Below are 10,899 nucleotides of genomic sequence, written 5' to 3'. Positions count from 1 at the left end.
TGTAAAGGGATGACAGTGGCTGTCCTCCACTCGGCTGGGACAAAGCTAATACTCAGGCTTTGATTGAATAGGTTGCCTAATGATGCTGCAAGTTCATGCCTGAGTTAATGTAGGATGCATCCTGGGATGTTATCGGGTCCCATGGAGGCTGTATTTTTTGCCTTCGAGAGGGCCCTGATGACCTGTTCCCTAGTGATAAGGGCGGGGGGGGGGGGCAGGTACTGGGGATGTCCTGATTTACTGATAGGGGGGGCAGAGGGGTGAAGTTTTCACTGAATCTGTCAGCCAGTAGGTTGGCTATATCTACAGCATTTGTGTATGTGGTGTCCTTGACCACCAGTTCTGAATAGATCTGGGTGCTTCCTTTGAGATTGCGGACATATATGAAAAAGGCCTTATGATTGTCTCTAGTAGATGTGGCCAATTTGGACTCGAAGTTGGCTTTAGAGGATTTCACTAGTGCTCTTATTTGCTTGTTCAGGCTAAGGAGAGATTGCTTCCAGTTGGGCACCTCCTCCTTCCTGGTCCTGGACAGCACTTTTTTCCTTTTGTTATGTAGTACATTTATTGAAGATGTCATGTTATGTAGTTTATTTACTGCAGATGTCAACCAGACAGGTTTACGCTTCCTTGCAGAGGATGATTTTGTCCTTTCGGGTATTCCTGATTCCATGCATCTATATAGGTGCTTGTATAGTACTTTGGTGTAGATTTGGACATTGATGTCAGTTCCAACAGAGGGGGAGAAGGCTGCAAAGCTGTTTATACCATTCCTCAGGAGGTTGTAATTAGCTTTGGAGAAGTTTTTTTGTTTGACCCTAGCTAGAGGGAAATCAGGGGAGATACTGACTTTGAAAGTGACTGCTTTATGGTCAGATCTTACCAAGGATGATGACACTGTAGGGGTGCTGCAGTGTTTACTCATTTTGGTTAATGTCAAGTCCAAGATATTATCACCTCTTGCGGGGGTATTGATTAGCTGCTACAAGGCATTTGTATTGACAAAATCAAAGAATCTCTGGGCATTTGTGTTTTGGCATCAGTCGTTTTTCCAATCTATGGTTGGATAATTAAAGTCACCCAGGATCAAGGTAAAGGGTTGAATCTTGATAGATTCAAAGAGGTCCAGATAGGTGGAGTGGGCATCCTGAGTCAAATTTCAGGGCCGGTAGCTAGCTATGATTTGAATAAGGGTTTTGTCAATGGTTAACTGCACCTGTAGTGTCTCCTGTGTGTCATGCTGTTTATAGATAACAGATGCTCACAAGAGAAATTTTTGCAGGTCACGAAGCTTTTGTGGTTTTCAGGATTTTTGCAGACATATACCAAGATAGGATTGTATAAAGGACAGGAAGAAAGTCAGTGCATAGTAATGTTTAGATTAGAAATAGCCTCCGATAAGTTACTCTATTGTAAAATGACAGTCAACATAGCTGACTGAAAATTCTACAGAAGAGTTTCCTTTGGTGCTCAAAATGCAAATCCTGTGATTGTATTATAAACAGATGTAAACATCATGTACTGGACATCAGATATTCCCTTGAAGGCAATTCTGATTGAGGTACCAGTATGGATTAAAGCTATCTGAACTTCTGTTCGACATGCTTCATCTCCTATTTCATAGTCAGAGAATTAATGCACTCTATGAATAGAAAATTAGCAGATGTGAAGGAGAACCATATAAATCTCAACAAGGCAAAATGTAAGCAAGTAAGCAGATAAAACAGACAATTGGTAAGGCGTGCAATTACATGTGGGTAACTTGCAAAACTAGATATAGCATGTTAAAAGATAGAGGGGAGCATCCTGATAACACAAATTGATATCTACAATTTTTGAGGGAACATAAGAGGAAAATAATCTCCAAGTCTGCAATTCATTTACATTGTGGATTTGAATGGTACATTGATTTGTTGTTTGAATCAAAGTGAAGACATAATTCCACATCATGTTACGTGCACATGAATTTTTGGGCAATGAACCACATCAAAATCAACAAAATCAACTGCAGTTGTAGTACTCCCTCTTCATAATAAGCAGATGCATAGGTAGCAGACAAATATTGATTTATTTTTTGTTTGTCTTTTGCTGTTCAGGTTTCTAGATTGATATTTCACTGTAATGTTGGCTTTGACATAAATACTCCAGTTACAAAGTGATAAAATGCATTAAAAGGACAAACATTTTGTGCACCTAAAAGTAAAACTATACAAGACTTTTAACATAATTCTGTAGGCATAAAAGACTATGTGCATGGACAGAATGGCATTTTTTTGTACAGATATTAAGCACCAACAGTAAAACGACAGGGAAGTTATATGATGACAGTAATGGTAATTTACAAACTATTAAATGACTGCAATTGTAAAAATTACCACATCATAATTTATAATTACAGAAGAATATGCACAGCAAGAAAATGGCAATATAACTAAGGTAATATAATGTGAAATGTAAGTACAGAGGTTCAGTAAAGAAGTAGCTAACAGCAAGACAAGTCATGTGATATCCCACAATATGAGGTACAGAAGGGCTCACTACTAGAAATTATAATTACTACTGGTATCTGACATTGTTTTGTAGCATTAGTACCCAAACAAGCCCAAGGCAAATATTTTCTATATCCTCCATTATAAACCTTTTATATGGCATACCTTTTTCAGTTAATGCTTCATCATTAACAACAAATATAGCTGTTTGTTTACAATGTATATTGGTAGCAATTGTGGTAACCATGTTTGCAGTCATTACTCAGTTTGGATGTATACTGTGATCAAAACTTTTTTCTTGAATCCATGTAGTTTCCTGGTGGCTGCTGGCAATGTGATTACAGATTGACTTTGTCTGGGAGTCACAGATGTCTCTCTCTCATCATTCCTTGTTATTATTTTGTTGTAAACTATTGCACTTGTTGCCATATACTTTTCTAGTCTTCAGAATAATGCACATCTTTTACTTTTTGTGGTTGCATTTTATGATTATAAATTAACTTATTTTGTGCTTAACAAAAGTAACACTATCATCTCAGTTGTCTACAAACCAGATGGTACTTGCTAGCACAAGTAGTACTCAGTAGTATCAGTCTGCCGACCTTGCTTTAAACCTGCTTTCAACACTTAATAAAATATAAGTTATATAAAAAGACATGGGTGTGTAAGGACATGTAGGTAAATGTTCATGGAGTACATCCTTACAAGTTGCATTTACCATGATAGTAGATGCTTGAAGTCATTACTGCTGCAGCAGCCTAAAGCTATATGGGTTAAACCTGCCTGGGATATGATGGACGGACAGTCTTCAAAAGTGACTGGCACCCCTCCATATATTCACAAATATTCAGTGGTAAACAGTAAAAAAAAGAGGATAGCCAAGTTGCACAGCTGCTGTTTATCTAACCTGGGCATGCTTATGTATAAATGAGCAGTGTGCTTTCTTGTATTGATACTGTATTGAATACTTGACTCTGTATGGCACTGGTATGTGGCAGAGATCACAAAAGAATAGTGTTTTGGGAGAGCGAATTGATAGTGCCAGACATTCAAATGCTTTATATCTATCATGGTGCTGTTTTAACATATTGGTGATGTGATCTGTGGGATTTGTCTTTCAGTGCAACAGCAAAATGAGAAGCAATGCCAAGGCTTCAGCATGCACTCTGCTCCTGTCTCCACACTATCTCCTGCTGCTGCTAACAGCATCAATCTAAAATACCTTAGGATGACTGAAAATGATAGTAGGTTATTTATAGTCTGTATTTCTAGCATAGACGTCCAAACTCCTGACTATGACCCAGCTGACATAAGTTCAACTAGCAGTTTGGACACTGGAAGACCTCACTGAGGCAGGATGGGAGTGAATGCCAACCCCAGTTTGCCCATCTTAGAGGGAGGGATGTTTTCTGGTTGCCAGATTGTTCCTGTAGAAGTGGAAAAAAATTGTATGATATCAATGGCCATAGATGATCTTAGTGCTCCCACGGCAGTGATAGTAGCCATTAAATATATATGTGTGTGAGTGTGTGTGTATGTGTAGGTGTCTATGCACATACTGGAAGAGATCTCCATGTTAACAGAGGTGCACACATGCTAACAGGTAATGGGAATAGGGCTATAGAAATACGTACACAGCCTGCATGATGTGGGTTGTTGATTGGGAATGCAGAACTGTGTAATTCCTAGCTTGGGAAACCTAATATGGTCATTAAAATATGGTTTAATTTCACCTGAAATAGGGCAAAATTCTGTTTAAATTTAATCACACACCCAAACATGTGAGCATGGAAAGGAAATGATTACCCTGGTTTACCTACTCTGTCATTCTTGCATGTTACATACCTAGGTCACTTACACAAAATGAAAAGACAGACAGGGGTCTAGATTATCCACATTCAGCATGGGCCTTTGAAACTTGTTTGGCCATGTGGAGAGACAACCTGTAGAGAGGTAGCCACTGGCACATCACTAGAAAATTCATATTAAAGTCCATGATGTCACAACTGCATTTTGAAGGCCATGTTTTATGTGAGCATGTGTTATCTTGTATACCTGCTCATTTATGTATGTATTATTGTACTAATTAAGAGTAAGAAAATATCTGCATTGGTGCAGTTAACTTCCGCCCTTACAATTCATGATCCTTCTAGTATTATTATCTTTATAAATGGCCAAACTGTGTCATTTCATGCAGAAAAGAAAGGTTTGCAATCAACAGCCTCAACCATTTTATAACAATGGAGAGAAGACACAGGCATCATTGTGTGGCACACTGTGATGACAAGGAAAATATTCTCATGTTGACTACTCATAATCTCCATTCATACACGTGGCAAGTGATGGCATCACTACAGTTGATTTTCATGAGCTACCATATGAAGACCCTGCTTTACTTGGGCTTTCCCCTTATTTTGTCTACCTGAGTTATAGCCCCTGGCCTCTACTGGGGACTGTAGCTGAGCAGGAAATAACACCACATTCACTTTCTGAAAGAAAAAAATTCCCCTCCTAGCCACTGAGTCACTGACACCTACTTTGCCATTCAGACATGGGTTGTGCAGTAGGAAAATCTTTATAGTATCATTGGGCTGGTTAGGAAGATTGCTTTTGTTGGCTGTAAAGTTCTTTCTAACTCTTTATAACAGTTAACGTGGATGAAACATAAATTTACACTGAAGTATTCTGTGCCTTGTGTAGACCACCCATAACTCATTGCACATTAGGAATGGTTTGACAATTCATATCTTAGTTACATGACAATTGCTTTGAGAAAAGCATTTGTTGCAGCAAAAGGCTGAACTGTTGATGGCATTTTGTTAGTCTTCTCCTCATGGGTGAAGCAGGACATCCAGCACATATCCTCACGTGTGTGTGTCCTCCGCACAGTTTTGTTCACATATGAGAACATACATCACTGAGGTGAGGTCAGCAATGCAATGTCTCAAAATGCACTGTGGTCTCCTGTGCCACCCTTTCACTGAGTTCTGCATGCATGGTAGAAATAAATTGCTTAATATCAATGTATTTCAAAGTAAAACTGGAAATAAGGTGAAAAACGCTAGCAGATGTCGTCCTTATGGTAAACTTCCTAGGCTTACCCAAAAGGTACTGTTTTGCAAACTAAAGCTATAACTTCCTGCCCTTTATTGGAAATATACCACACAATGTGTAGAAGTCATCTAGTACTTCACTTTCTTCCGAAACTGATAGTGCTATCAAATTTTCCATGCACAGCTGGAATGTTAGACATTTCTCATACAGTGGTTCCAATTCCAGGGACTGTATCTTTCATCATCATATATTTTAGCTAAAATTAAATGAATAACCTTTTGAAACAGCCCCATTAATATTTCTGGCGATACTCTTCATTGCAGCTGTTTTGATTTCACAGAGCAACCATATTCCTACTAAGAGTCCAAATGAACACTGCCATAGATAGATATATTTTTGCAGTTTCTTCAACATCAAGCAATAAACCAGGGGATTGTTTTACATGTAATATGATAGTTTATGAATCCAGGTACACTGTAGAGTTGACAGCACAGGATACCTTTTTGACATAAAGGTACCATCCATCAACCATACTGTACTGCATGAGTGCGGCTGCTCATATCCGACATGCTTGTTTGTGCTAACTCAACTGTTTTTAGGGTATACTTGTTGACACTTAGGCTTTCTAAACAGATGTCCTGAGAGACTCTCCTAATGAAGTGTTTCCTATGTATTCTGTGGACCTGCTGTAGCATTGCCTTCTTTTTGGGTTGAAACAGTGCACTCCAAAGACATCCCCACCATAACGTCATCCACAAAGAAACAATGGATATCCTGGGTCAAATCAGCTCTCCTTTTCTGGTCTGCACAGGTTATGTACATTTGAACATCATGTGGATCATTGTTATGGTAGGACTCTGTTGTTTTCTTCAGCACTTCTCCCTCAGCAGTTGTTTTTGTGATGGCACTACCTTTGCACCTGGATGTGAGCTTCAGACATCTTTCCACATATTTTCTATTTTTTTCCTCTAGGTTGTACAAGTAGCCATCTATGATTAGCCCTTCCTTACCCATTTGGGATACAGATGTGCTATATGCTATGTATAGGACTCCAGGCATGGCACACATTATTTCTTCTCTGTTTCATAGTGCATATTCTCATGTAAGCTACACAGTGATGCTGCATTGTTGTATACTAGGTTGGTATTATGAAACTCACTAGTGTGGTGGCTCGATTATATGCATATTTGCTCATCTGGGTGCACTTTTTTGAACAATGATATTCTAATAGGTCAAGTATATGATAATTGTTAACATAAGAAGAAATAAACCTGCTCTACAGAGAAAAAGTATTGAGTTATAAACTAAAATTAAAAAACAAAAATTGCCTGCAAATGGAGATCATGCAGCTCAACTAAGAAGTATAATGGAATGATGGTATTAACTGGGAATTTCACTTAAAAATTACATTGAAAATTCTCAGCTTTTATCTCATATTAATAGAACTTCATTTTTGAGAATCACTAATTGGTGTTTTGGTCAGGACTCTCCAGCTTTGTATTTGCCATAAAGCAGGTGACCACGCACACTTACATATGAAACAGTTTTGCTAACTCCTCCCGAGAATCTCTTTGATTGAAGCTGCAGATGTTAATCAGTGCTTTGATCAGTGCTTCTCTCACCTCACAATCATTTTTATGTACACAAACTGTTTGGTACCATTTTACTTGCTATTTACATTGCAAGAGTTATAGCTAAGATTTAGACAATTTATTTCTTAGGCTTGCAGGCTCTGGGTGAGTACATGCTGTTGAACATGTTCCAGTTTTTATAAAACTGTAATTCATGAAATGATGTTATCTAAAATCTTGAGTCAGGCTGGCTGAGAGCCACTTGGTCAAAAAAGATAGGCCTAGCACATTTACTTACTAGTCTAATCATTGAGAAACAAACTCCTTGCACTCACGTGAATGCACACACAAAAGCACTAAACTCACTTATCACTTCACATGAAATAATCTGCACCCACACTTACAGAGCAAACTTTTCACATGGAGGGCAAGCCCCCCAAAACTTAAATAGCCAGTTCTAAGATCTCAGCTTTGGGGCAAATGCCACTTGGGACACATCCGCACACATCCTTTCTAAATCAGCCTTCATTTATGCCACTCTCCCAGCTTCTTCACATTCACATTTAAAACACATATGTCACTCCCTACTTATACACAACTCACATACCCACACACACATGACACTTTACCATTGGATTACAGTTAATCATGTATATGAACTTTACACTTATCTCCAACAGTGGACCAAGCACATTGCAAACCTCACCTGCACAAACATCACTCACAGTTTTAATACTCATTGCAGAATCCACTCACTCCACAATCACCAGAACACACACACACACACACACGCACACACATCAAAACCTTCACACATATACATGCAAATTCTTACCATTTAACTGCTCCCATACACAGACAAAACACACGCACCTGGTCTGCTTTTGAACACACACTCAAAAACAACCTTACTACCCTTAAACACTCACAAAAATATACTCAGAGATATACTCAGAGATACAGACTAGAGTCTGTCTTATACAGGCAAGAGAAATCACTATGTAAGTTAAATTATCCAACATACCTCTTGGGCATGCTGTGATCAAATATCTTTACTCAAATGGTATACATAATTCAACCAGAGTGATCTTTGACCAATTGCATATCTATAATAAAGAGAATGACACCCATTCACGACTTGATGGGAATATTAGAATTATATTTAGAGGAATAAAACAATACATTAAATTATTATGTTTATGGCATACCACTGGAGAAAAGTTATTGAAAATCTTGTACTACATATGGTGTATTTTTACATATTTTATTATACGTACTTTTTTCTCATAACACTTGTTTGTGTTTCAAGCTCACTGCTGCAAAGACTACTACATTACTGTTGTAATACTTCATCTATTGCATATTGCTTCATAATTTCTAGCTCTCTGCTTTTTTGTTGCTATATCATTAAATCCTTAAAGATGCTAAATACAGCTTGAAATAGCATGGTTTCACCAGTGTCAAATGTATGCATACTCAGTTTCCTATGATGTACACATAAAAAGATAATAGAAAGTAAGTTTGGGTTATTATCTTATTTATTTCACCCCTTTTTTCACTCATATCTTGTAAACACAATAGACAGTTTTAATGCCTTCATATCCTGATATAAAAACAGGTATTTTAAAGAGAAATGCTCTTACCGGGTTTAAAGAAAATTAACGATGAAAGTCTGTAACTGGAAACATTTTGGCAGCTTATAAGTAGGGAATACTTTGTCTTAGGTATGTAAAACATGCCTTGCTATTATCCAAGCATGAATTTGTCATTATTTTAGGCAGCTAATAACCTGTCAGCTGTGCATACCACATTTGTGCAAGATAGCAGTATGAAGCCATTGTCTTAGATATGTAAAACATATTCTGTTTTCATACATCAAAGTATCATAATTTCAGGCAGATAATTACCTTTCAACCATACATACCAAGACTTTGGCAATGGTGAAAGAAGTTTTTTTTAAAATAAACATAAAAGAATGAATGAAGACAAGACTAGCTTATGAATGAATATGCAATATAGATTTAAAAGTCTTCTTAAAATTTTCATTACACAAAGGATAGATAAAAGGATTTAAAGTTGAATTAAAATATCCAAGCCATATTGTTATCATGTGAATGGTTCTCAGTTTGTCTGAACATGATGCGTCAAGAGCTATGACCATAAATGTTACAAAATATGGAATCCAGCAAACCATAAATGCCATCATTATACACCCCAACTGCTTGGCTGCCTTTTTCTCTTTAATGGATGAAAGTGCTTGAGCCCGTTGCTTAGAATTACTATAGAACTTTTGCCATGATTCCTTAAAAGGATTAAACCCTGCTGCCTTTCTCTTTTGATTAGCTGCCTCTGACCAATGAGCAGCTTTATCACATCTATACAAAGAATCACTTTTACTAGACTCAGCTCTACAGTCATGTGAATTTACATTTTCTGGTGTTTCAGACACCACAGAAATATCTTGCAGAGACAAGTCACAGTCTAGTCTGGATTCTGTCTTTCCTTTTAAAGCAAAATGTGTTTGCTGCTTACAAATGTCTAGTGGAAAATGTTTCACCTTTCCAGGCAAAGGAAGGCTTCCTGAAGAACCATTTTCTCTGAAAGCATTCTGTGAATGAGCAGCATCAGTCCTTTCAAAATACATTTGTGAATTTTCTGTTTTGTTTTTAATTGGTGTAACGCAGGAGTATGAATAATTTTTCCAGTCTCCATCATCATCTTCAGAGTCAAAGTCATCAGCTGTATAATCTTCATCATCTCCTCGTAGGTTTCTGCTATCATCCTTTGCTACATTTTTACTTTGAATCATTACAGCATGCATGGGTCCCTTACCATTACTGTGTAGAATGCTTTTGCCAGGAGAGCATCGAAATGTCTCTTTGACAAGTTCTCTTCTCTTGCAATGCTCTTTTACTGTCAGGTAGATTTTTGCATAGAACCAGATCATTAGCAGAGATGGAAGATAGAAATTAAAAACTGGAATCAGCACCTTAAACAATTTATTACAGTGAAATTCTGTTTCACATTGATCTTCAGACACTTTCCTCATTCCTCCATTTGCAAAAACATGCCAACCTAGAATTGGTATGATCCACATAACAGAAAAAAGCCATGCTGCTAAAATCATATATGTTGCTCTGGCATGAGTTCGATACCTCAGATATTTGAGGGGTTGACTTACTGAGCGGTAGCGATCTAAACACAATATAAAAAGACTAAAAATTGAAGCTGTGCTGGCTACATAATCCATTGATAGCCAGAACTGGCAAACTACTATTCCCAGCCTCCATTTACTGTCCAGCCAATAGACAATATTAAGGGGCATGACGATGGCTCCAACTATAAGGTCTGCGACTGAAAGACTAACAATATATAGGTTTCCAACAGTATGGAGTGTTCGCTCAGTCTTCACAGCATAGAGGACTAATATGTTCATTGCAATGGTGAGAAATGATAAAACACCTAAAACTAAACCCAGTAAAATGCTGCATGGAGGTTCTTGGCATATGTGCCCAGTGCTGCTGGAACTGTTGTTGACCATTCTTGTCAGTTTAGGAACTCTGAAAGCAGGAAGAAATAGCTGCTATGCCACAGAATGTCGTCATACAAACAAAACAGGGCAGTGGTGACCTGCAATCTCCATCAGCTTGCCTACAAAAGAAAAAACGGAGACATAAGATCACTTATTGTATAGTTTTGCAAATGTGTGTTTACTGCATGTAATATACAATATTTGTTGCAAATACTTTGGGATTTTTTTATAAATTGTAACTGCTATACAATTA

General features: G+C 37.7%; 1 protein-coding gene across 4 annotated transcripts in view; it reads right to left on the bottom strand.

Annotated features, from left to right (window-relative positions):
- Window positions 1-2,062: 2,062 nt before the first annotated feature.
- The window catches only part of LOC122807100 (histamine H1 receptor-like), a 903,201-nt gene continuing 894,364 nt past the window's right edge, over window positions 2,063-10,899 (bottom strand). For all 4 annotated transcript variants that reach the window (XM_044078050.1, XM_044078051.1, XM_044078052.1 and 1 more), the window contains one exon: window positions 2,063-10,765. In XM_044078050.1, the coding sequence (XP_043933985.1) occupies window positions 9,111-10,655 (1,545 nt within the window). In that variant the 5' untranslated portion in view covers window positions 10,656-10,765 and the 3' untranslated portion in view covers window positions 2,063-9,110. The remainder of the gene's footprint in view (window positions 10,766-10,899) is intronic.

This window comes from Protopterus annectens, chromosome 7.part0 (genome assembly GCF_019279795.1).
Source record: "Protopterus annectens isolate FY-2018-M chromosome 7.part0, PAN1.0, whole genome shotgun sequence".
NCBI lineage: Eukaryota > Metazoa > Chordata > Ceratodontiformes > Protopteridae > Protopterus > Protopterus annectens.
Note: the sequence above shows the minus strand (reverse complement) of the source record. Positions and strands in the feature narration are given on the sequence as shown.